The sequence below is a fragment of the Canis lupus genome, chromosome 21 (genome assembly GCF_011100685.1).
Source record: "Canis lupus familiaris isolate Mischka breed German Shepherd chromosome 21, alternate assembly UU_Cfam_GSD_1.0, whole genome shotgun sequence".
Classification (NCBI taxonomy): domain Eukaryota; kingdom Metazoa; phylum Chordata; class Mammalia; order Carnivora; family Canidae; genus Canis; species Canis lupus.
Genome location: NC_049242.1, coordinates 40,830,302 through 40,857,146, shown reverse-complemented (window position 1 = coordinate 40,857,146; position 26,845 = coordinate 40,830,302). Strand labels below are relative to the sequence as shown.

Genomic DNA, 26,845 nt, shown 5'->3' with positions numbered 1-26,845 from the left:
AAATTCCTCACCATCTCCTGTCTTCTCCATTGCACAGGGGTATGGTGCTGGCTGACGATTTGTTTCTTATTAATCTTTCACTGAAGTATCTGAGTCTTAAAGTTTCCCAGGACACAGCTGGGGGAACAGGATTGGGATGTTTGGCCAGAGGGTTGGGGTGGGAGGTTGGCCTCCAGGAGGAACAGGCAGGAGGGGGTGCCTAGATGGAAGTGCAGGTGAGGAGGGCTGTGGTTCTAGCGATGGGTGTGATCACCAGAAGCGAGGCCCCCTGGGAGTATGTGGTGGGGGTGGGGCGGACAATGGGGAGCTGCTGCCAGCTGCAGCCCAGGAGGGCCACGTCAGCAAAGCTGGGTCATTAGGGACAAGTAGTTGAAGAACAGTCATCTGAAAGCCTGAGGCCGCCTTTCCAAACTGAGGCCCCCACCGGGGTCGGGGTCCTAGATCCCCAGCTCCCCAAGATCTCATCCTGTCCCTCCACCCTTCCCTCAGGAGCCTGTCGGGGCAGCCACTGAGGGGGGTGGGCAGGAGAAGTTGGAGTGACCTCTATAGCCATAAAATAGGGTCTTGTCTTCACAGCTGAAATCCTTTCAGATTCAAAGCAGACCTGACATCCTCAGAGATGCTCAGAGGCCTGATGTCTTTCTGTGGTTTATTCCATATAGAACCAGAGTACAGACACAAGAACAGAGGCTGCGGGAACAGCTGGGACCATCCTGGCACAGGCCTCTAACCCCAACCCTAGGCTCCCCACTAGGGCAGCCACACAGTCCCAGACCTGTCAGGGTAGTGCTGGGGCCTGAATGAGCTCATGTCTGTGCCCTTTGGGCCCAGCCCCACAAAGTGACCCAGGGAGGTGACTTGCAGAGTGGGGGTGTGAAGGGGACCCTAGCCCTGGCTTTAAGCAGGATACTCCAGTTCAGAGACAAGGCTCTGACAAATGCTGGGAGACCAGTTGTACGTGTGTAGGGCCTGCATTTCCCACTGACAGATGCTCTCTGGCTAAACAGTCCTACGGAACAGAGACCTGGGAATTGGCTGAGTCACAAACCTCACTCTCTGGCCCCTCCAGAGATCAACTCTGCTATGTCCTTGGAGAAGAGGCACATGGCAAAGCCAGGCATTGCCCTCTGGGCTGAAGGTACAATTAAATAAGCAAGGGCCCTTGGAGGCTCCTGCCACCACCTCAGGAGAGCCACCTCACCCACTGGGAAGACAGGTGTGGGGGACGTGCATGGAGCAGGCATAGGCTTGTTCTAAATCCTTTCCTGAACCCCAATGTCAACAACAGAATACCAGGGCATCCCTCTTGGGCCTACAGGGGACTTGAAGGTCGCTGAACCCACTCCCCAGTCTCTGGGCCTGACCTCACAGACACTGGTGAGAAGATCTGGACGTGAGAACCCACCCTCTTTGCTTCTGGAAAGTCCTCCTGAGCAGCTACATGCAAGGCCTGTGTGTTGCTATGAACGTGCCCCCTCCTTTTACTGTGTCTGATGCTTCTCCCAAGGTAGAAAGGGCCAAAAAAGAACGGGCCGCCACATCCCAGCCATGCACGTGGCCTTCGGTCTAGCTCTGGTCCTGGCTTCTCAGGAAAGCACTCACCCCTTCCACCTGCAGCCAGAATCACAGATGTGCGGGGGCTCCTGCCCCTGCCCTGGGGCCCATTCCAGACCTTGGCCAAGTACAGAGTGGAGTTCCCTGAGCCCCCAGCCCAGGTGGGCCCTTTCTAGTCACCTGCTGTGCCTCTGCCTGTCATCGCACGTTTTGCCCGTACAGCTCCCCACACCTGTACTGTCCCCCGGGGCCCCTGCCCCGGCACCCTGGGCCAGCTGGGAGCAGAAGGTGGGGTGGCTCAGGAGCTCCAGCCAGCCCCGGCCCCCGGGTCTCAGGACCACTGGCAGGCACAGTCGGTGGGCTCCTGCACTATGTAGGGCACCCAGGTGGCGTTGGTGGCACAGAAGAGCTGCACAGAGCGCCGCTGCAGGCCCACCTCCCGGCAGCACTTGCAGAAGCGGGCGTAGGTGTTGATGTTATAGTTGTAGATGCTGGCGGACGGGCATCTCCCATCGCAGGACACTAGGTTCACCTGGAGACAGGCAGGCCGGGGAGGCAGACCGTGATGCCCACCCTGGCAAAGCCCCTCTCCCACCGCCTCGAGGGCGCCACTCACAGGGGTGTTGCTCCTGCATTCATTCTTCCGGATGGTCATCCGGATGGTCACCTTCTTGCAGGAACGCCCGTCCTCTTTACCTGGGGGGACAGGTGGGTGAGGCAGCCGTGGCCGACCAGCGCTTGCAGGGGCAGGGAGGGGGCAGCAGGACAGGCCGGTGGATCTGGGCGGTTAGTGTCATGCTCGAGGGCCTCCTGCCAGTGTTAGCGTCCATGCATTAGAGCCCCTCGTAGCAGGGAGAAAGCCTTTTAACTCAGTGCCCTGGAAAGACGCAGGGGTGGTGGGGGTGGGGGAGACAGGCTATGAGGTCTGGATGGCCTCGGGGGTGGGGGGGCTCTGGGCCATGGAAGAGGAGGATTTGGATGCCAGGCAGGCTGCCTCCCTGCCCCAGCCCCAGCCCCAGGGCCCGTCCCTAACCCCTGCCCCTGCCCCTGGCCATATCCCCACCCTTCTCTGGGCTTCTGCATTCTGACTCTGAGAGGGCGTCTAGGATAAGGAATCTGCAATCTCCTGAGTGCACGGCAACCCCGTCTCTAGCACATGCTGGCACACAGCAGGCTCGCCGGGGGTCCCTATCCATCTGACAGGCTCTCGGGTCCTCACACTGGGATGGAAAACAGCACAACGGCACGCAGCTTCCTGGGCCGGGCGTGCTTCCCACAGATGGACAAGCAATCTCAGAGCCACCCCAGGCCTCACAGGCTCACAGGTGTCCTCCCCAGGCCTTTCCCACACCTCTCCTGAAACTACAGCTCCCTCCCTCCACCCAAGCTGCCTCCCTGAGGGCTCCCTCGCCTCATTTCTATCCAGGGCACCGCCAGCATCTACCATCATCTCCATCGTGTCGGGTACCTGTAATTACGCTGGGGAACCTTTGTGCCTCCTTCTGAACAGCCCCTCCCACAACTTGTTGTGGGGTCTTTTCCCATTCTAATTAAATATTCTGTTTCACACCCTGGCACAGGATTTGTACGTTTGTATTCTTTTCCTTAATGAGGACTCCCCAAATTGTACAAGTTTCAATCCCCATAAACCCAGATGCATCTGTCTTGTCATATGTTTCACGTATTATTCTGTCTCTCCCACTAAAATGTCAGCCTTATTTAGGCTGTGTCTACAGTGCCTCAAACAGGGCCTGGTGTACCGATGCTCAACAAACATTTGCCTGATGCACAGACTCCCTCCGTCACCCCGGAAGTGGGGTGGGATCCTTCCTTCGGGCCTCTGGGCCTCACCACAGTGGGTTTCCCACTGCACCGGCTAGAGGACTCCTGGCCAAGGTACGTTCCCTTTGTCCTCCCCCTCTGCTTCTAGGAGGCAAGAGGACCAAGGGCTGTCCGGGCCATGGCCCTTGGGGTCCTGGACCGAGACCAGCTGAGCGACCAGTGAGAGCAAAGCGGTGGCAGCGCTGGGCACTGGTGGGCTCCAGGAGAGCGGGCACCGCCGAAGCAATCCCACGCAAGCCCAGGGGATGAGGCTCGCTATCCAGCATGCACTGCTGGCCCAAAGGGCCTTCGCCAGAGGCAGGCAGCGGGGCCGCCCTCCCCTCCCCCACCCCCGTAGCAGAAGGGACACTGTCGGGAACAGCATTGCGGCTGCACGCCTCCAGTCCTGTGGGCTTCCGAGAGGAGTACCTGGGTGGCAGTGGACACTAACCCGTGGAGGAGAGGCGGGGCTAACGGGGACCACAGGAAACAGGGTCCCCGGGGAACCTGGGGAGAGGGACACGGGTCGCAGGTCACATGGGAGCACGTGGAATATTCAGAGAACATGGGTTGTGGGTCAGAGATCAGCCAGTGAGGCACTGAGCCCAGCTTCCTTGTGGTATGTGAGGTGGACGCAAAAGGATCCCAAATGCTACATTTCTCTGAAGGGCAGTCTGAGGACCCGAGGGGGAGGGGAGGCATGTAGGCAACGGTCCTAAAGCTGACGGGAACGTGCATGCCTCTGTGTTTGGGGCTGCAGGCTCCGGAGGGCAGGTGTGAGGACAGACGCACAGCTCATTCGCTCAGACTGAGGGATCCGGTGGGTGTGAATCCCACCCAGGAGGCACCTGCAAGACAGGGCTCCTGACCATAGGGAGGATTCACCTGGGGGCCTGGGGGGCTGCGGGTCTTGGCAGAGGCCGAAGGAGGCAGAGCAGCTGGTGAATCACTGGCCTCCTGGACTCCACAGCCCAAAGTCCCGTCTCCATCAAGAAGCAGATGCCTTTTGTTGGAATAGGGACATGAGCATGGTCTCTGCCCACCTGCATCTCTGCCGGTGCCATGAGCCCCGTGGAGGGGCGGGGGTGTGATCCCTTCATCCAATAATCCCCAAAGGACCACCACTGGAGGTTCCAGGCCAGGAATCTGGCCCTCTTGAGCCCTGACGTGATACCCTGTCCCCCGAGCATAGAAGAGTGTCCCTCTTCACCCCTCGGCCTCCACCACGCTCACTCACATGTCCTGCAGCATCCTTCCAAGGAAGGGACCACTGAGCCCCCCACCTAGAGGGAGAGGAGGGGAGGTGAGTGGGAGAGCACATCCCAGGCCAGGAGCCAAGATCTGAGCAAGAGGCAGAAAGAGTGCAAGGAGGGACCCCTTTCCTCCCGTGACGCCCCGGGAGAGGAGCGCCAGGCGCTGCTGTCCATCAGGCCCTGGCCAGAGGGAGAAGGGGCCCCAAGGCTGGCCACAGGAGAGCCACAGGGGCTAACCTGACTGGTAAGGACCCTGGCACTGAGGCTGCCCGTGGCCCCAGTAAGACTGGAGGCTGGGTTAAGGTGGTGCAGGGCCCCCCATCTTTCCCTGGCAGCTTCCCTCATGCCCCACCCTGCACCCTCACTAGTGCTTCCTGCATGGAGGGTCAGGGAGGGAAGGGATGTAGGAGCTGGCCCATTTGGGTCAGTGGTCTGGGCTCTGTCCCACCTTGAAAATGGGGGCAATTATCCCTCATAGCCCTCCTCCTCCTTTATGAAATGGATAAAACAATGATAGTTCTTTGTGAATAAGCGTGTGTGTGTGTGTGTATTTGTGTGTGATTTTATGAGCATATACATGTGTGTATTGTGTGTATGACTGGGAGCGTATCTATTTGTTTTCTAGGTAAGATCAGAAATCTTTGAATGTCCAAGGAACTTCCATAATTCAACAAGCCAACCTTCCAGAAATCCTTTTCCTTGAGGTCTGCCCACAGTGACAGCTGCCCCTGCTGGTGCTGGATGGGTTAGTGGCAATGCCATTAGACCATCCCAGGACTGAACCGAGCATCTGTGCGGTGTGTGTGCCCTGATGTGTGACGGTGTGTGGTACATGCTCTGGCAGGCTGAGGTGTTCACGTTTCCATGCAATGTGTGGTGTGTGTGAGTGATCGACTGCCTGTGTTGGTGTGCATGTGAGTGTGCTTAGAACACGTGAGGATGTATGTTTGTATGCATCTGTGTGCAGCCGCATGATGTGTGAGGCTACAGGGTGTGATGTGGTCAGAGCAGGAATGCATGGCGAGATGAGGAGCTGGGGTGGCAGGGCAGGTGCAGACGCCAGGGAACCCCTCCTCCCTCACCTCTGTACACAGGACCCCCCTCCCGCCCCCCACACTCCCCCCACTAGTAAGACGGCCCATATCCCTGGCTCCAGGCCATGCCGTGGGGGCAGCAGGCTGGCACTGACCTTGGCACACTCGGTCTCGTTGAGCGGGGGGCAGCTGATGGGTGAGCGGACCAGCACGGCGCCCAGGGGAGTGCTGCTGCAGTGATGGCGGGCACAGTCTGCGATCCAAGATGCCCCAGGCTGGAGGGCACAGAGGTGGGCAAGGGGGACTTGCGGCCAGAGGGCCTGAGGGGACTGATAGGGCCCAACTCCAAACACAAGGTGCAGCCCAGGACCTGGCAGGGCCTGGGACCCTGTCCGTGTCTCGCCCTGAGCCCTGGTGGCCTCCTGGCACACCTTCCCAGGTGGGTAGATAGGGGGCTGCCTACCAGGAACAGGGAGGTGGTGCCGTTGGGGAAAGTGAAGAGGCAGGACACATTCCTGCAGGAGCCGCAGCAGGCTGCCAGGTCCCGTGGGTGCTCGTACTCCTGGTTCTGCAGGGCAGGGCAGGATGAGATGGGCCTCAGCCAGGTGCCCACCTCCACCCTCCTGGCTCTCCTGCTGTCTGAGGTCGCTGAGCCCAAAGCCCTGGAAGGCCCCCTGGGAAAGGGAGCTCCCAGCCCCTCGTCTCAGGCAGGAAGGTCACCCTGACGTCTACTTCAAGCCTCCTTCACAGCAATCCCTAGACTCAGCCCCAGTGGCCAAGGAGCACTGCCACCCCCTTCAGAGACAGCATTGCTGCTGATTAACGGTGCTCGTTCTGGTTCCAGATGGGCCTCAAGGTGAGTCCCAGTCCCTGGGGGATTTGGACAAATGACTGGACCTCCCTAAACCTCAGTTTTCTCATTTGACGAATGGGAATTATTCTAATCCCACCCCGGTTGGCTTTTACTAGAAGCCGGTCGCTACCCTAGATGCGGGGCCTGCAGCAGTGCTCACCAGGGGTAGCAACCCAAACACACACACTGAAGCCACCCGGAGAGTGCCGCTGCTGTCCCCCCCCCCTCCCCTGCCGCCGCCTGGCTCAGCACTTGCCGTAGGCCTCTCTGAGAGGCCCCCACCCCTGCGCCTACTCTTCACTCCAGACTCATCTAGAAGGCTTGAGGCCCTGATTTCTGGAGCACCGGGGGTCACCCGGTCACCCGGGCCCCAGGCCGGCCCCCCGCCCCTGCCCCGACCTACCGCCTCACAGCGGATGTCACACAGCACGGAGGTGGTGTTGATTTGGTAGAAGCTGGTCAGGGGGTCCAGCACGTCAGTGCAGCGGGAGGTGTGGCACACGCCGTCTGCAGAGAGCTCCACCACCGTCTGGCCCGGCAGCATGACCCCCAGCTCGCGGCTCAGGCACACGGGGGCCCTCACTGGATGGCCGGGCGGGATGGCAACAGTCACCCAGGGCCCGGCCTGCAGCCGTCCCGCCGGCTGGCCCTCACCGGCTCTACCCCTCGGCTTCCCTTCCCCACTCACCACACTCGTATCTGGCGCAGCCACACACGTTCTCCACGCTGTGCAGGAACTCCTCGTCCAGCTGGGACTTCTCCCACTGAGCGGGGCAAGGGCGGTCAGCACCCCGGGGTGGGGAAGCCCAGCCCGCCCGTGGGAGCAGCCTGCCACCCAGGCCCTTGTCCTCGTCAGTTGCCTCCCTGGGGTGGGTGGGGAGGGGACTGGCAGGCCTGGGGGCTCTTGGGGCTCCCCAGCCGAGGGAGAAATTCCCAGCGTGGCTTCCCCACCAAGGACCCCACCCCAGCATCCTCTCCCACCTCAACGAGGGACCGTTGTGTGGCTGCCAGCCAAGAACCCTGCGTGGCTCATATCATTTCCCTTCCTCCTTCACCAGTTGAAGGGAGAAGAGGAGGGATGGGAGGGGGAGAAAAGGAGAGGAAATGTGTGCTCGGGGGTAGGGGGTGAGGAGAATATATATAATCCAGAAAATGGTGAAGAAAACTTTAAACATAACTTCATATTTCTTGAAGTGTTTTCCCTTCCTTCAGGGACTGTGCAGCCCGGTGGCAAAAGGCATGGTCTCTGGGGTCCGATTTCCTGGGTTCTAATCCTGACTCTGATTTACTAGCTTCATGACCTTAACCTTAGGTTCCTTGTTTGTATAGCTGAGATCATCATGGAATCTCATTGGGCTGTCATGAGAATTAATTTGACAATATACGTAAAAGGCCTAGGAACGTTCCTGACAGTTAGCTCTCAGGAAACATCAGCTGCCATTGTAGCATCACCACCATCAGCAACTTCCCCGTCCCCACCGCCACCATCATCCCCACCGCCACCATGCTTGTACTTGCTCACCACAATGCTGAAGCATAAGCACACCCACTTTATATATGAGGACACTGTACTCAGAAAGCAGAGCTTAGGACAAGGACGCGGACTTGCAAACCAAGGCTCTTTGCACTACGTGAAAGGAACAGGCTCTCCAGGGGATGGGATAGAGTGGAAAAGAAAGGGGTAGGCAGATCACAGAGATTGGGAAGAAGCAGGGTCTCCATACCAGGTGGCACCGGGGCACCGGGATTGTGTCACAGTCACATTCTGAAAAACAGGAGTGGCCGGGACCCATGTCACCAGAGATGTCCAGGTGGAAGCCTCCCTGGGCCCCCACGAGGCTCACTCCTAAGCAGCCCCTCCTCTGGCCCAGTCAGGGTGGAGCCTCCCGTGGGGGTAAGAAGTCCAAATCTCAGCCTCCCCTCCCAGCCTAGCCCGGCCTGTGGGCTGCAGCTCCCCTGGTAGGGCAGGTGGGCGGGGGCAGTGGTGGGTCCTAGTTCTAAGCTCCACTGCAGAGGCAGTGAGGCTAAACAGGCAGAGAGGCCAACCACAGGGGCCCCTTTGCCATCCGGCCTTCATCCTGCCCCGCCCTCCTGAGAGCCCTTTCTGGAGCAGATGTGGGGCCTCTCCAGGAGTGAACATGGCAAGGGTGGACCTTCTGAGCATCTCTCTTTCCCAAATATATATTCCCGTGGGTTTGGCTTTGCTGCTCCAAGCCTCCTGCCAGGGGTGGGCCCTGTTCAAAGCTGCAGGGGAGCCAGCTGCTGTGGTAGCACTAGCAGCCTGGAACACCCCTCTAGCTCAGGGCGAGGAGAGCGCAAGGTCAGAGAGGCTGGGAGACACCCTCCTGGGTCACACTCACTCATGCAGCAAATAGTTTTAAGCGCCTACTCTAGGCTGAGGTTTTTCTGTGCTCTGGGGACAAAGCAGTGAATAAAACAGACTAAAAAATGTCTGCCCTCCTGAAGTTGACATTGTAGGGCAGGAAAAAGACAAGTGAAGTAAATGCAAAAGAGTTTCTCAACTCTTTTTAAATAACATTTTCATACAAAGCTCACTGGCGTTCATTATTGATCACTGAGGCTCCCAAAGGGGTGCAGGGTAAATTTTAACAAAGATCATGTTTACTAACAGACAGCTGCAATAAAGACCTTTTTTTGTTTGTTTTCGATGGAAAAACCTTTTGGGAACAAGGAACTTGATTTTTTTCCTTCTTTCATCCTGGGGAGAAAAAAGTGTAAGAATGCTAAGCTCCCAGAGATCAGGTGCCAGGGGAGGAAGGCAATTTGGGTGGCTTTGACCTGATGATTCTGGAGGGCTGGAATGAATCTGAGCAGGTTGACCGTGTGGGCCCCATTCCTCCCCTGCCCCCTCTGCACAGGGGCCCTGGATCTTCTGCCTTTGGGCAGGGGCACCCCCCATCCAGGGACTTACCACAGGACTTGTAGGGGCAGCAGCGGTCTGGGCTCCAGACCTCCACCAGGGCAGTGCCCGTGCCACACTGCACTTGGGGACAGCGGAAACTCTCACACACTGTCAGGGAGGGAGGCAAGACAGTTGCAGGCACCTTGGAGCAGAAATCCCCAGAAACGCAACACTGGCTAAAGAGGGGGGGTTCCTCCCGGCTCCCCCTGGAGTCCCCATGATGTCCTTAGACACCCTCTCCAGGGCTGGGGTCCAGGGAAGAAGTCTGGGTCCCTGGAGCCTCCCCGTAGAACTACTTCTGGAGGCCTCAGTTCCACTCTGAGGAGGCATTAGCTATATGACAATGTCAGAACCTTAAAGTCACTCAGCTGGGCCTTTCCTCCCCCGGATTCTGTGTCACCCGGAGAGTCGTGGTCAGATGGGAGCCTGTGACGGGCACAAGCTCCATTGCCGGGAAGGTTTCCCTCTAGAGAACACTGCTCTTCCCACCAGGTGGCAACCCTCCAATCATAGCCCATCCTGAACCTGAGGCCACATGCTTCCCTTTTTCCTAGTCTTCAGGCCGTCCCTCTTAGTTTGGTGTTCCTCAGCCATTCTCATTTATTGAGAGAACAAGGCAAGGAGCGAGGGACCCCCGGGCACAACTTTGTGGTGGGGAGGGTACGCACGAAGGGACAGCGCAGAAGGTGAGGTTCTGAAAACTGTAAGACTTATCTGATTCACTAAAAATATATATACATATTGGCATGGGTTAAGGATTATCGATGGATGTTTCAAAAAATGATGAGGTGGAGGGGGAGAAGGACCTTTGTAAGGTGTCAAAGTAATGGGTTATTTTCTGGTTGATGGAGGAAAAACGTAAATGTAAGATGGAGGGATCAGTCACCGCCCTCATCCAGGGCGAGCGTTAGCATGATGTGAGGTACTGTGAGGCTTGTGTCTGTTGAGCCGCACACTTGTACCTCGAATCCACCAACTCTTGGGATCTGAATTCTGCTTTACAGGAAGCACCGGGAATGGGGGAGCAAGGTAAGCAGTTCTAAGAGGAAGCAATGGATCAATCCAGAAAGTGGGGCTTTCCGCGGGACCACAGCCCAAACCCTGTAATTTTGTGTCATGTAGAAAAAGGCACCTATGCTAGGCTAAAAGATATTTAAGAGGCAAAATGTGTATGTGTGGTGCTGGGTTGGACAAACCAGGAAAATCCTGGGTGGGACAAGGGCACCTAAGTGGAAGGGACGCCAGGGACATCTATGTGCCACCAGGTCCCTTTCACAATGTCTTCCCTCAGGATCTATGGGAGCTCAACAGGGAGCAACAGGGAACCCCCAGGTAGTGAGCTCTGAAGCATGGTGCAGCCTAAGCCGTGACGAAGGAGGCCTCACCGGAGGAGGCTGGGCCAGGCGGTGGGAGCTGGATGGTGTGGGGGTGCAGGCTGTGACATGGATGGCTTGGGGCTTCAGGAAGAGGTTCCCTGTCCCCTCCAGGGGTGCTCTGCAGGGCCAGAGGTAGGCGTGGGTTGAGGCCATCCCAGCCCTCCTAGCACTGACTCACAGTCCTCATTCCCTGCTTCATGTCCAGCTTCTGTACTCACCGCACTGGTACAGAGGGCAGCAGAGCTCCGTGGTGTTCCTGTCCACGGTGAGCGCCTCTCCTTCCTGACACTCGGGGATCGGGTCTGGACAGTCGCCACAGGCTGAGGTGGGGTGAGAGGGGCCACAGCTGTCACAGGCAGCCCCCCTCACAGGGTCTTGGTACAGAGCAGGTTGCTGGGCTGGGGGGTGACCTAAAACCCAGCTGTGACAGGAGCTGGACTCAAATAGTCTTCTGTGGCTTCGTGGAGCTTGTCCTAAAGCAGTATCTAGATCCCTCTTGTCTACCTGAAGTCTTACACCAAACAAACACCAATTTCCTCCTGCTTAGTTGTGAAAGGGGTGAAGCCTGGGTTGCTTTCCTTTTCCTCCTTCACTTTGTTCTGAGGAATCTCACCCTTATCCTGTGCCCAGTCCCCCTGGAGACCCCTACCCTGTCCTCCCAGACACCCAAGGCAAGGGCGAGGAAGGAGATGGCTGGGATCCAGCCGTGCACACCGACATCCGATGGTGCGTCCCCTCACCGCAGAAGTAGGAGGTACAGCACGAATCCCCCAGGCGGCCCGCGATCAGGATCTGGTCCTGGCGGCAGCTGGGGACCAGCTCTGCCTCACACAGGTCTGGGTCACACTCTAGAGAAAAGACAGAGTCTCAGTGCTGGGGGCAGACCCTGTCTGGCCATGCCTGGGCCTCCACCCTGGCTCTGCCCCAGTCCCCAGGGCTCCCCCACCCCTGTGTTCCCCGCCTCGGGACCTCTCACCACAGCTGTAGCTGGGGCAGCACGAGTCCTCCTGGAAGTGGGTGAGGAGTCGGTGGCCTGGGCGGCAGGTAGGGGCGAGGCCCTCACACAGAGTCTGGTTACACACTGGCCCAGGGGCCACGGGGCCTGTCACTTGGAGGCTGGGACTCCCCTCCCTCACCTCCAGTACTGCCCAGCACCTAGAAGCGCTTGTCCTCATTTCTCCCTCCAGCGCCCCCAGGACCCATGTTCCTGGAAGGGTCCTCTGAGGGTCACACAGAAGGTCCAGGGCTCAACAGAAGAGCATTAATACTTAATATTCATCGAGATGGGCCATGTGCCAGCTGCTGCCCTGGATCAGTATTAACTTCTAGATTCTTACAACAACCCAGAGAGTGGAGACTATGATCAGCCTGGTGCTATAGTAGTATCAACTAAGGCACAAAAGATAGTAAAGGACCTGCTGAGGTTATGAGCCTGCAAAGTGGTGGAGGAAGAGTCCTCAGCCTGTGCCTTGAAGCCATCCCCCACACTGATTCATGAGGGTGGCTCCAGCCCCCCTAGGAGGGGTTCTCCACTCTTTACAACATGCCTCCCCAAGACACTTTCATTTTCCCCAGCCTTGTCCTATCCGACAGGGTCAGTAGGCAGACGTGGAGCCTCTTAGCCATCTTATAGCTGAGGTGGAGGGAAGTGAAGCATGGGACTTACCACAAACGGTCCCCAGGCAGCAGGGATCCTCAGTGGGCAGGAGTAGGGCCACCTCCCCGAAACGTGGGCAGGTCTGAGGAGGGCGGGGCCCCGGGCAGTCCAAGTCCACTGGGACGATGGTGTTAGGAGCCTGGCACAGGTGCTGACAGCATCCGCTCAGGGAGCTGTTCCAGGTCTCCCCCAGAGCCCGAGGCACCCCCGCGCTGTCTGTGCAGGCTGCGGCGGGGGACACGGCAGGGCACAAGGGACTGAGGCAAGTGGGGACACCCAGACTGTCCCAGACTTGACCCTCCCTGGGACACTGCCCATCCCCAAAGCAGACCTGGAGGGATGCAGATGGGTCCATGGGTAGCAGGTGGGATGAGGAGACCCGAGGGTGAGGTCAGCTTTGGAGGGCCCCACCCTGGTAGGGGAGGAACCCACCACACTTCTCCTCAGGGATGCAGAGCGCTGAGTGGCGCCGGTGCAAGATGGTGCCCTCAGAGCAGACGCAGCCCTCGCCCAGCACCTGGCACTGCTCTGGGTCCAGTGGGCCCAGCAGCCCATCCTGGCACGTCTCAGGGGGCTCACAGGCTGCCACACAGGCCTGGTATATGGAGTCGCTGGAGCACAGGAAGGCTGCAAGGGCACAGCAGGCACCAGACCTGGCTCAGATCCCAAGCAGAGTGAGGAGGGGTCTCAGAGCATCATCAGTGCCTCCACAGAGAGGGCAAAGCCGTTTGGCGTCACTGCCTCCCTTACCTAGATCAGGAGTCAGCAAAGTACAACCTGTGGCCAAATCTAGCTTCCTACCTATTTTTGCAAATAAAGTGGGGTTTTTTGTTTTTGCTTTTTTGCAAATAAAGTTTTATTGAAACAGTCACACCAATAGCCACACCTATTGTATCTGGCTGCTTTTGCACTCCAAGGGCAGAGTTGAGTAACAGAGACCATATAGCCTGAGAAGCCTCCGTTATTTACTATCTGGCCCTTTACAGGAAATATTTGCCAAACCCTTGCTCTAGATCAGCATTTTCAAATTTTCTTGACTGTAAAAAGTACATTTTACATTGTGGTCCAATACACACATGCATGTAGAACAGTGGTCCTCAAACCTCAACCCGTGGTCCTTACAGAAGAATCATTTGGAAGCTTTGAAATACCCTTGCCCAGGATCCCACCCCAGAGCAACTGGACTGGAATCTCTTATTGTGAGGCCCAGCATTAATACTTTTTGAAGTTCCCTGGTGATTTTAAAGGATAATGGGGGGATCTCTGGGTGGCGCAGCAGTGTGGCGCCTGCCTTTGGCCCAGGGTGCGATCCTGGAGACCCGGGATCAAATCCCACGTCGGGCTCCCGGTGCATGGAGTCTGCTTCTCCCTCTGCCTGTATCTCTGCCTCTCTGTGTGTGTGTGTGTGTGTGTGTGACTATCATAAATAAATAAAAATTTATAAAAAAAATAAAGGATAATGGGGATTGGGAATTACAGATATGTATATATTTTTTACCTTTTCTTTTTGAGAATTACTGACCTATCGAAACAAATTTTTCACAAAACAATATTTAATCATTCTGCAGTACAAGTACAGTACACACTAGCATTCCCTATTCTATTGCATTTTTTTTTAAATTTTTTTATTTATTTATGATAGTCACACAGAGAGAGAAGGAGAGAGGCAGAGACACAGGCAGAGGGAGAAGCAGGCTCCATGCACCGGGAGCCCGACATGGGATTCGATCCCGGGTCTCCAGGATCGCACCCTGGGCCAAAGGCAGGCGCTAAACCGCTGCGCCACCCAGGGATCCCTCTATTGCATATTTTAAATGTGGTGTTAATCCCCAAAGTTGATTTCATACCCATAGTTTGAAGAACACTACTCTAATGACTGTTTTTTCGTCTTTCAACTGTCATATTCTGGGCATAGTCTTCCTGTGAGCTGCTTCCAGCCTATCTGGATATGTCCACATTTATAAATCAAACTACTCTAGTCCACCCTTTGCAAACCTAAGGGGGTGGGGAAAGGGTGGATTTCACCTCTATTCTCAGGGAGGTGCTGAAAGAAGAGAAAGAGGACCAAGAATTAAGAGAAAGGAACTAACACTTCCTGGATGGGAACCATGTGGGGGGCCTACGTGAGGCACTCTGCACACATTACCTCATATCACCTTCAAAACGACCCTAGAGGGAGCTAGTATTACTGTCCTCATCTTACAGATGAGGCAAGGGGATTCAGATAAATTAGATAATAAACAGATAATATTCATTTGACATATTAATATAAATGATAATAAAAATAAATTTAATTTATTCATTGGCTTATGGATTTGTTTATAAAATATTTCTCAAATTATTTGTATCAACGAACAAATGAATGGTTAACGGGGTGAGAGCAACAGAAGCAATGGAGGACACCCCCATCCTCCCCACTCCCCCTCAGGCCCCTGACTCACGGCAGTAGTCAGAGCGCCGCCACTCGATGCACACGTGGAACTTGTGGCACATGGCCACGTACACCGTCAGAGCCACGCAGGGCTGCTGCACGTACTTGGTGTCCCGGATCCACAGCTCACAGAACGACTCTGGGGGCACCTGGGCATGTGTATCAGACAGTACCCCTTACCCTGATTCCCCACATCCCAGGGCCCAGTTTCTCCCAGCCCTGCCCAGGGGCAACAATGAGCTTCTGAAGACTTCTAATCTGGTCCCAAGTTCAACACCTCTGGGGAGCTGCCCTCTGCAGGTTGGTGCTGCTGTTCCCAGCCTAGGAGGCTCCCCCATGCTGGACCCAGTTGTACATACAAAGCGGTGGCAGGCGCTGAAGGTGCGGTTGGATACCATGCGGAGGCAGGGCGAGCAGTCAGCTGTGGCACAGCTGTCCGGGCGGAAGCGGGTCTGGCCCACTGAGGTCAGGGAGCTGGGCACCTGCCAGCTGTCCAGAAAGGGAGCAGGGTCCTGGGCCTCACCCACCACAGAACCATCCTTCAGGGTGAGGTCATTGGCTGCATCCCCATCACAGATACCTGGAAAGGGGCAGATGATCCCAATAGCCATAATGATCGCCACCATACCCAGGTCCCCAGGTGTTATTTTGCATATTTCTTACAACAGTTCTTTGAGGCTGGTATTACATTATCCTCGTTTTATAGTTGAGAGAAATTAAGCCCAGAGAAGCTAAGAAACCCCGCTGTGTACGAAGACGTCATCATTCTTCAGAGACACACAGCAACGTATTTAGGGATAGAGGGATACAAGGTCTCAAACATACTTTAAAATTGCTCAGAAAAATGCACATATAGGGACCCCTGGGTGGCTCAGTGGTTGAGTGTCTGCCTTTGGCTCAGGTCGTGATCCCGGGGTCCTGGAGTCGAGTTTTGCACCGGGCTCCCTGTTGGGAGCCTGCTTCTCCCTCTGCCTATGTCTCTGCCTCTCTCTGTGTGTCTCTCATGAATAAATAAATAAAATCTTTAAAAAAATGCATATAGGGGATCCCTGGGTGGCTCAGCGGTTTATAGCCTGCCTTTGGCCCAGGGAATGATCCTGGAGACCCAGGATCGAGTCCCACATCAGGTTCCCTGCATGGAGCCTGCTTCTCCCTCTGCCTGTGTCTCTGCCTCTCTCTCTCTTGTGAATAAATAAAAATCTTTTTTAAAATGCATATATATACATATATATAAAATGCATAACAGAAAAGTGCATATATATAAATCACATGTGTATATATGTATACATACACAACAGAAAAGTGCATGTATATAAATCATGTGTATGTATGTCTACCTACGTGTGTGTTTTATACATACCGAGGTAGGAAAAGCAAATGGGGCAAAATATGAACACTTGGTAAATCTGAGTAAAAAAGTACATGGGGGGACCCCTGGGTGGCGCAGTGGTTTGGTGCCTGCCTTTGGCCCAGGGCGCGATCCTGGAGACCCGGGATCGAATCCCACGTCGGGCTCCCGGTGCATGGAGCCTGCTTCTCCCTCTGCCTTGTGACTCTGCCTCTCTCTCTCTCTCTCTGTGTGACTATCATAAATAAATAAAAATTTAAAAAAAAGTACATGGGAGTTCTTTATACTATTTTGACATTATGTGAAAATTAAAAGTTACTCTCCAAAAATCTGCTTTAGCAGAGATTGCTAGCTAAATGTAACACCTGTTTCCTCTTCTTCCCAGGCAGTTGGCTAGCCTGTTTTTCCAGGCTCTCCTAGGGCTGGGGGAGTGAAGGCAAGGGCCATCACTACCAGGCCCGGTCCATAAACGCTTCTTGATTCTTTTTCCTGCAGTGGAGTTGGAAGCTTGTGTTGAGGATGGCAGAGCCATGAGATGGAAGGAGTCTCCACATGGGAATTTACGGGTGCCAGAAATAAACCTCCGTCGTGTTGCAAGGCACTGAAATGGGGTGGGGCTGAAGTTTCTCTGTCACAGCTTCTAAAATGACTTTAACTTCCAGCTTCATCTCTCATGCTCTAGGCTCCAAATACACACTTCCCTGCCCTTGACCTTCTTATGCTGCTCCCTCTGCCTAAAACGCTTTGTCAGAAGTCCTTCCTTCCACAGCCCCTCAGATGCCCCCCTCCATGACCTTCCCAGTTCTGGAGGACGGGTTTTGGTTTGCAGGGTTGTCCTTGCTCTGAGTGCAAAGGTTCATTTTTCTTTAGACTCATTTTTTTACTCTCTCAGTAGTCCCCCTAGTTGCCCAGTAGGGTGCCAGGGACTCTAAGTGCTAGTTTAGATAAAATAGAGATAAATTAGCTGACTTCTGCTCTGACACCTCTAGCCACCAGTTTCATGAATATAAAGCATGATCTACTACAAAACCTTCAGATTTTATTGATGGTCCCAGTGGTTGCGTTTTTGGTCTTGGCCTTGAGTCACCGAAGGGTGTCACAAGGTATCCTCGGAAGAATATTACTGCTGAGCACAGCATTCCTTGCCAGGCATAAACAGTAGAAGGAAGAAATGGTGAGAAGAAGATGGTAGAGTAGTGGCAGTGCTGGGTGTGTGTGTGCATGCATGTGTGTGTGTGTATAAAGAGAGATTTTTCTAACAGTAAGTCAGTACAAATAGTTTCATAAAACAGATTTTTGCCTGTTTTGCCGACTATCTGTCCTGTGATGGTAAGTAAATGAAAGAATGAGCAGGGAGCAGACTTACACGTGTCAGTTCACGTGTAGAGGGCATTCTGCATACAGGAGTATGAGTGTCAATGACCAAAATGGTGCAGGTTTATGGAGGAAGGGCATGTGAGGGTGTGAGTGTGTGTGTTCCTATGTCTTCCATCATCATCATGATGTCCGTCTGTCATGGTTGCTCTGTGGGGGAGCAGCAGTCCACACTCAGACTCCCCTTGTACCCTTTCCTTATCCAAAGACATTCAGTCCCTTAGGGCATGCTCTGCAGTCATGCTGTGGTCTGAAGAGCTCTAGTTCTATGTGTTGTGGCAGTTCTGCTGTGTGAGCTTAGGCAAGCCACTTAACCTCTCTGAGCCCACTTTCTTCTGTAGTTCAATGGTCATCTCTTAGGGTTGTTGTGTGGATGACCTGCAATAAGTGAGATCAGAGTGTGGAAGTGTTTTGTGAAGTGCCCAGGCATATGCAGACAGGAAGGATTATCTGGTATTAGGAAACTATCAGGGAAGCTGACAGACAATCCCAGTTAAAGTGACAACTGGCGGAGGCCAGAGTCCTGCGCCATCTCCCTGCTGGCAGCTTCAGCCCCAGAACATACAACATTAAGTCTCTCTGCCCTGGCAGCTCTGCTGGTGCCACCTCTGGCCTGGCCCTCTGTTCCACCTTTCCCTGGCTTCACACAGGGGAGCCTGTGTCTGGGGGCCGACGTGGGCCCAAAAAGCATCCCCTCTCCCCCAGCTGGGTCCCACCTCACCGCACAGGCCACGGCCCTGGGCCTCGCTGGTTTTGCTGGCCTCCAGGATCATGAGTCCTGAGCTGTGGAGCCACTGGATCTGGGTGTGTGATGGTGTCCGGATCACGTACATGTGGCCTGTGTCCTCAATTCTGAATCCATGTCTGCTCACAGGAGGCCAGACAGGCTGTGAGTCCACAGTCACCTTGTGGGGGGAGGGTATTCAATGTGAGCACAGCTTGTCTGTCCATCTGTCTGTCCGTCCATTCATCCATCCATCCATTTATCCAACAAACAGTATCAAGCTATGTGACAGGCTCTGTTTCAGATACATATGACTGAGACACTGTTCAAGGTGGCATCAAAGAATTCTGAAACCATGTTTATGAGCACAAAATGATGAAACATAAAATACAACAGTGAGAGGCAGGCTATATCCCTGTGCCCAAGCAAACACACACTTTGAGACCTCCTAATCACTCTCTTCTTTCCTGATTCTGCCCAGATCATTTCTTCTGGGAGATTTTTCCTATATCCTCCAGCCTCTGGCATGGGCACCCCTTCTCTGGGACCTCCTCATCTCTCTGCTGACCATTAGGGTGGAATCTGTTTGTCCCCTCATTGAGGCACCAGATGGACTCTGAATTTCTTAAGGGCAGAGACTCTTACTGATCCACCTTTGAATCCCCAGCACCTGCCTTAGGGCCTGACATAAATTGGGGTCTCAATCAATGTTTGTTAAATATGCAATACACCCTAACTCTCTCAAACTCTTTAAATTCAAAGCTACAACCTCTGCTACATATTGACAAGGTTAAATTTATATGCACTATGGATTATTAGTTTTACTTTGTAGAAGTAGGAGATGAAAAGACTAGAATCTTAAAATATTTATAATGACTTCATACCTCCCTCTCCTACAAGAATCACTGTTTTATTAATTGCTTTGTAAATTATCCAGGACAGGAACCTCTGTGTTGGAAAACTTTGACCTTGGGAAATCCCTGGTCTTTCAGCCTGAGCCTTCCTAGCTGTGCAGAGAGGGGCTGGGGCTTCATGAACCTGGAATCATCTCTTAGCTCTGGGAATGAACACTCCTCTGAAGCCCAGGGTTCTTCATCTGTGTTCACAGAACCCTATGTTCAAATAATGACAAAGGACAAATATTCAAAACTAAAGAGTAGGGCTTTAGCTTCTGACCAAGATGGAGTAATAAGGACTGGATATTCCCTCTTGCCTTAAACAATCAAAAAACCTAACAAATTGGGCAGCCCCGGTGGCCCAGCAGTTTAGTGCCTGCCTTTGGCCCAGGGCGTGATCCTAGAGTCCCAGGATCGAGTCCCACGTCGGACTCCCTGCATGGAGCCTGCTTCTCCCTCTGCCTGTGTCTCTGCCTCTCTCTCTCTCTCTCTCTCTCTGCCTCTCATGAAAAAATAAATAAAATATTTTTTAAAACCTGACAAGTTACATGAAACAATAGTTTTCAGACATTGAACAGTTGGCAGCATAAGAGAATGATCCCTGAGAAAGGGGAAACAAATGAGGAGAGCCTTATGATTACCCAGTTATTGCTTAGAGGAAGTCTCTAGGCCATGGTGTAGAAAGGAAGAAGGAACCCAGGCAGAGCCCGGTGGGCTCTCTGAGTTTATGAACAAGAGTTGGGAGTTCATGGAGGGCATGATAGCTGGAGTTTGCAGAGCAAGATGCTGAAGGGAAGAGAGCTGGGGAGAGAAAAAAAAAGAGGGAGGGAGAGAGAGAGAGAGAGAGAGAATGCACATGCTCAGAAGTTCTGTAGACAATCCCTCTCTCATCCTATCCTGACCCTGTGTATGAATACTGACCAGTGTATGCAGGTGGGAAAGCTACTTGAGTCCAGGAAAACAATCACCTAAAAGGAACAGACAGGGGAGATCCCTGGGGGGGCTCAGCAGTTGAGCACCTGCCTTTGGCCCAGGGCATGATCCTGGAGACCTGGGATCGAGTCCCACATCGGGCTCCCTGCAGGGAGCCTGCTTCTCCCTCTGCCTGTGTCTCCGATTCTCTCTCTCATGAATAAATAAAATCTTAAAAAATAAATAAATAAATAAATAAATAAATAAATAAATAAATAAATAAATAAAGAACAGACAAATTCCTAGGACTTATGCCTGGCTGGGAATAGTTAGAAACACCACCAGTTATAGTGCAAATACATAGGGCATAGGGTAGGGTATGAGAAGGCTACTGCTTCAGTAGTGAGGAATCACTACTTAGAAGAAAAAATATAGAATAAAATCACTTAGGATAAAACTACATGGGCTCCACTCAACAAAGCAAGCCTCAGATGGATTGAATTGCTTCCAAGTAGTATAACTAGTACAAAACTGAAAAAGAAAAGGATATTCAGTATCCAACAAGGCAAAACCCAATGTCTGCAATCCAAAAAAAATTGTCAGTAACCCAAAGCAGCAGGAAAGTACAGCCCATAATGAAGTGGGAAAAATCAGTTAGAATTGACCCAGAAATAAAAAATATGATAAAATTAATAGTCAGGGGTATAAAAAGCAATCATTGAAACTATATTCAATATTTTCAAACAGTAATGGAAAACAAAATTTTTAGGGCAAGATGTGGAAGATACCAACAGACCCAAATCAAACTTCTAGAGATGAAAAAGTACAATTAATATCTGAGATGAAAACTATACTGAATGGGATTAATAGATGATGATTACACACCATAGATGAAAATATGAATGAACTTAAAAATAGGGCAATAGAGGCTATCTAAAATGGAACACAGAAAGAAAAAAAAGACCAAAAAAAGATGAATAAAGCATAAGTGATCTGTGGGACAACTTTAACTGGCCTAATATATGTGTAATTAGAGTCTCTGAAAGAGAAATGAATTACCAAGCATGTCTTAACCAAACTGCTTAAAAACAATGATAGAAGGAAAATTGTAAAAACAGTAAAAAAAAAAAAAAAAAAAAAAAGTAGGGAAACAAAGATCAGAATGATAGATGATATCGTTGTGGAAATAAACAAAGTGAAAGACAGTAGAAATTTATAGCAGCACTATACACAATAGTCAACAGGTGGAAATGGCCCAAATGGCCAGCAATAAATGCACAGATAAACAACTGTTGTGTGTGTATATACACACACACACACACACACACACACACACACACACAATGGAATATTATTCAGCCATAAAAAAAAATGAAAAAAAACCTGGTAGATGCTATAACATGGATGAACCTCAGAAACATGCTAAATGAAAGAAGCCAGACATAAAATTCACATATTGCAGACTCCATTTATATGAGATATCTAGAAATAAGCAAATCTATAGACAGAATGCATATCTGTAGTTGTCAGGGCTAGGGAGATTAATGATTAATTTTATGTTAGGTCAATTTATCTCAATTTAAAAAGAAAAGATAGTGGAGCAAAATCTTTAAAGTGATGAAAGAAAAATTAACATATAATTCTAAACTCAGTTAAAATATCTTTAAAAATGAAGGTGACATAAAAACTTTTTCAGGGGCACCTGCGTTGGTCAGTCCACTAAGTATCCAACTTTCATTTTTGGTTCAGGTCATGATCTCAGGGTTGTGGGATCAAGCCACCACATGAGGCTTGGCACTCAGTGCAGAGTCTGCTTGAAATTCTTTTCCTCTCCCGCTCCCCCACCCTGCTCCTCTCTCTCTCACTCTTTCTCTCTCTCAAATAAATACATAAATAAAATCTTAAAAAAAACTTTTGCAGATACCAGCAGATTTGCACTATAAGAATGTTAATGGAAGTCCTTCAGACAGAAGAAAGTGATATCCAGATGGAAATCCAGATCTACACAAAGAAATAAAGGACACCAGGAATGATAAAGATGTGGATAATATAAACTTTTCTTATTTTAAAAACCATGTTAGAAGATAATTGACTGCTTAAGGAAAAACCATAATGATGTATTGTGGAGTTTATAACAAATGTAGAGTAAAATGTACAGATAATAATCCAACAGAGAAGATAAAATGCAATCATTAAAAATAACCCAGAATAAGGCAGAAAAAGAGGAAAGGGAGCAGAATGAAAAGCAGATGGGACAAATAGAAAACAAATGCCAACATTATGTTATATACAAATCTAATCATATTGATGACCAAATTAAGTGTAAATGGTCCAAACATCTCCCAATTAAAAGGCAGAGATTGGCAGATTGGATAAGAGAAAAGGAAGAGCCAACTATTCCTTCCCTACAAAACCCTGCTTTAAGTAAAAAGACACAAATAGGTTAAAAGAAAAGGGATGGAAGAAGATTTCTCTTAGATATATTCATTGGGTATACATGCTGTCACTAATCAAAATAAAACTGGAATCACTATTATAGATGAATCAGACAAAGCAGAATTCAGAACAAAGACTTTTACCAGGATAAAAACGCCATTTCACACTGATAAAGGAGTTAATTCAACAAGAGGGCATAACAATCCTAAATGTTATACATCAAATAACAATTTCAAAAATCTGAAAAAAAAAAAAACGATAAAACTCCAAGGAAAAATGGACAAATCAGCAATTATACTCAGAAATTCCAAAAACTTCTCTCTCAATGATTGATAGAACAAGTAGGAAATGAATATGGATTTAGAAGGCATGAACAACACTCTCAGTGAACTTGACCTGACATTCACAGAACACTCCACTCAACATGAGAATACACATGTATAAGATAGAGTATATTCTGACACATAAAAGAAGTCTCACTAAATATAAAAGGATCAATGTTAGATAAAATATGTTCTCTGAACACAGTGAAATTAAGTTAGAAATCAGTAACAGAAAGACAGCTGGAAAAATCACAAAATATTTGGAGACTAAAGAAAAACACTTGTAAATAACTCATGGGTCAAATAAAAATCCAAAGGAAAATTTTAAACTATTTTAAACTTAATGAAACTGAAAACACAGTGTATCAAGTTTTTAAGATGCTGCTAAATCAGTGTCTAAAGATAAAATAATAGCACTAGATGCTTATATTAGATAAAGCAGAAAGGTCTCAAATCAGTGAACTAAGCTATCACCTTAATAAACTAGAAGAAGGAGAGTAAATTCAACCCAAAGGAATCAGAAGCAATAAAATAACAAAGATAAGGGGAAAAATTGATAAAATAGAAAACAGAAAAAAACAATAAAAACATTCTTTAAGGAAAAAAACATTTGACAAACCTCTAGGCAGACTGGTCAGGAAAAAGAAAAGACACAAATTACTAATATTAGGAATGAGATAGAGTACATGGATACAGATCCTACAGACATTAAAAGGATAGCAAGAGTATATGATGAGTTTAATGGGTCACCGGGGTGGCTCAATTGGTTAAGCATCCAGCTCTTGATTTTAGCTCAGGTTGTGATCTCAGGGTCCTGGAATTGAGCCTCTTATTGAGCCCGGCATAGGGCTCCGGGCTCAGCAGGGAGTCTACTTGAAGGTTTCTCTCTCTTTCTCTCTGTCCTTTCTCCACCTCTCTCTCAAATAAATAAATCTTTAAAAAATGATCTCTAAATAGAACTACTATTCTTCATAAGCTATTTATTTTTTAAAAATTTGAAAATCTTTCCCTTTTTAAGTAAACCCAAAACTGTAATTTTGGGTGAAAAGTCTAAAGAAAAAGAACAATATGATTATTCTAGTAGATGCAGAAAAAAGTTCTGACAAAATTAACATCTTTCATAGTAATAAAAACTCTCAGCAAATTACAAATAGAAGAAACTTTCATCACCTGATAAAGGATATCTATAAAAACTTCCTGCTTTATAGTGAAAGACTGGATGCCCTCTCCCTAAGATCAGATACAAGACAAGGATATTGGCGCTCACTCCCTCAACATCATATTAGAGGCCCTAACCAGTGCAGTAGGTAAGAACAATAAATAAAATGAATACTCATTGGAAAGGAAGAAGCAAAGCTGTCTCTATTTAGGAAAGATATAAACAACTATGCAGAAAAACTGGAAGAATTTACAAGAACTAATAAGTGAGTTTAGCAAGTTGTAAGATAAGAGGTCAATATGCAAAACTCATGTGTACACACAATCAGCTGAATGAAAAACCTAATGGCATTTTTTTTAAAAAATGCAAAAAAAATTGTATTTGTATATATTAGCAATATGAGATCAGAAAATGAAATAAAAAGAAAAGAATCATTTACAATAGGATCAGAAATATGAAATTTTTAGAGATAAATCTAACAAAACGTGTAAGATCTTACAATGAAAACTACAAAACACCAATGAAAAAAAATCAAAGAAGATTTAAATAAAAAGATATATTGTGTTCATGGCTTAGAAAGCTCACTAATGTTCACGTTGTAATTCTCCCCCTAAATAATTATATATTTAATGTAATTCCAATCAAAATCCCAGCAAGGTTTTCTATAGAAATCAATAAGCTTATTTTAAATTTATATGGAAATATAAAAGAATTAAAATTGCCAACATAATTTTGAAAAGGAAGTTAGAAGACTCATACAACCTGATTTTAATGAAATTTTAATAAAAAGTAACAGTTATCGGGATCCCTGGGTGGCGCAGCGGTTTAGCGCCTGCCTTTGGCCCAGGGCGCGATCCTGGAGACCTGGGATCGAATCCCACGTCGGGCTCCCGGTGCATGGAGCCTGCTTCTCCCTCTGCCTATATGTCTCTGCCTCTCTCTCTCTCTCTCTGTGTGACTATCATAAATAAATAAAAAAAAAAAAAAAAAAAAAGTAACAGTTATCAAGATCCTATGGCACTGGTGAAAAGACAGATATTAAAAGTCCAGAAGTAAACCCAAGCATTAATGGTCAGCTGATTTTTGACAAAAGTGCAAAGACGAGTCAATTGAGGCAGGATAGTCTTTTTTAACAAATGATGCCAGAACATCCATATGCAAAAGAAAAAAGAATCTTGACCCATATATCATACTATTTATAAAAATTAACTTAAAGTACAATATACACTTAAAAGTAATACCTGAAACTATTAAACTGCTAGAAGAAAATGTAAGAGAAAATCTTTGAGACCTTGCATCAGGCAAAGGTCTATTAGATAGAATACCAAAATCATGATCCAAAAAAGAAAGAACTGGGATCCCTGGGTGGCACAGAGGTTTGGCGCCTGCCTTTGGCCCAGGGCGTGATCCTGGAGACCCGGGATCGAATCCCACATCGGGCTCCCTGCATGGAGCCTGCTTCTCCCTCTGCCTGTGTCTCTGCCTCTCTCTCTCTCTCTGTGTGACTATCATGAATAAATAAATAAAATCTTAAAAAAAAAAAAAGAAAAGAAAAAAGAAAGAACTGATATTTGGACTCTACCAAAATTAAAAACTTCTGCCCTTTGAAAGACACTTGTAGGTGATTGAAAAAACATGTCACAGACTGGGAGATAATAATTTTTTTAAAAGATTTTATTTATTCATGAGAGACAGAGAGGGGGGGGGGGGGCAGAGACACAGGCAGAAGGAGAAGCAGGCTCCATGCAGGGAGCCTGATGTAGACTTGATCCCGGGACTCCAGGATCACACCCTGGGCCGAAGGTGGCGCTAAACCGATGAGCTACCCAGGCAAGGGAGATAATACTTATATCTGATAAGGACCTGTATCCAAAACATACAAAAAATTCTCAAACTCAATAAAACACATTATAATCTTTAAAATGTGCAAAAGATTTGAACAGACATGTCATCAAAGAGGGTATACCATGGAAAACAAACCCAGGAAAATATGTTCAATATTATCAGCAATTAGGGAGGTGCAAATTAAAACCACGGTAAGATCTTATTACATATCTGTTAGAATGACTTAAAACTCAACACCAAAAAACAAACAAACAAACAAACAAACAAAAAAAACTAAAAAATGGGCAGAGGATCTGAATGTTTTTCCCAAGGAGACATACAGGTGGCCAACAGACACATGAAAAGGTACTCAAAATCACTAGTCATCAGGAAAATGCAAGTGAAAACCACAAGAGAGAACCTGACACCAGTCAGAATGGCTAGAATAAAAAAAAGCAAGAAATAATAAGTATTCGTGAAGATGTGGAAAAAAAAAAACTGTTGTGAACTGCTTGGGAATATAAATTGGTGCAGCCACTGTGGGACACAGTATAGAAGTTTCTTTAGAAATTAAAAATAGAAATACTATATGATCTAGTAATTCCACTAGTGGGTATTCACCCAAAGAAAACAAAAACACTAATTCAAAGGGATATAGGCACCCCTATGTTTATAGCAGCATTGGTTATAATAGCCAAGATATGGAAACAACCCAAGTGTCCATCCATAGATGAATGGATAAAAAAGAGATACATCTTTTGTACACACACACACACACACACACACACACACAAATATTACTTGACCATAAAAAAGAATGAGCTTTTGCCATTTGTGGCAACATGGATGGGCCCTAGAAGGTATTGTGCTTTGTGAAATAAGTCAAACAGAGAAAGGCAAGTGGCCCATGATTTCACTTACATGTGGAATCTAAAAAAAAAAACAAA

At 49.4% G+C, this 26,845-nt stretch overlaps 1 protein-coding gene across 1 annotated transcript in view; it reads right to left on the bottom strand.

The window, feature by feature from the left end:
* Nucleotides 1-616: 616 nt before the first annotated feature.
* The window catches only part of OTOG (otogelin), an 88,904-nt gene continuing 62,675 nt past the window's right edge, over nt 617-26,845 (bottom strand). The window contains 17 exon segments of the mRNA XM_038568125.1: nt 617-2,086; nt 2,171-2,250; nt 4,613-4,658; nt 5,818-5,937; nt 6,126-6,230; nt 6,919-7,097; nt 7,204-7,279; nt 8,240-8,280; nt 9,448-9,546; nt 11,033-11,134; nt 11,555-11,662; nt 11,791-11,895; nt 12,481-12,696; nt 12,904-13,098; nt 14,913-15,051; nt 15,262-15,482; nt 18,346-18,529. Coding sequence (XP_038424053.1) covers nt 1,886-2,086; nt 2,171-2,250; nt 4,613-4,658; nt 5,818-5,937; nt 6,126-6,230; nt 6,919-7,097; nt 7,204-7,279; nt 8,240-8,280; nt 9,448-9,546; nt 11,033-11,134; nt 11,555-11,662; nt 11,791-11,895; nt 12,481-12,696; nt 12,904-13,098; nt 14,913-15,051; nt 15,262-15,482; nt 18,346-18,529 — 2,217 coding nt within the window. The 3' untranslated portion in view covers nt 617-1,885.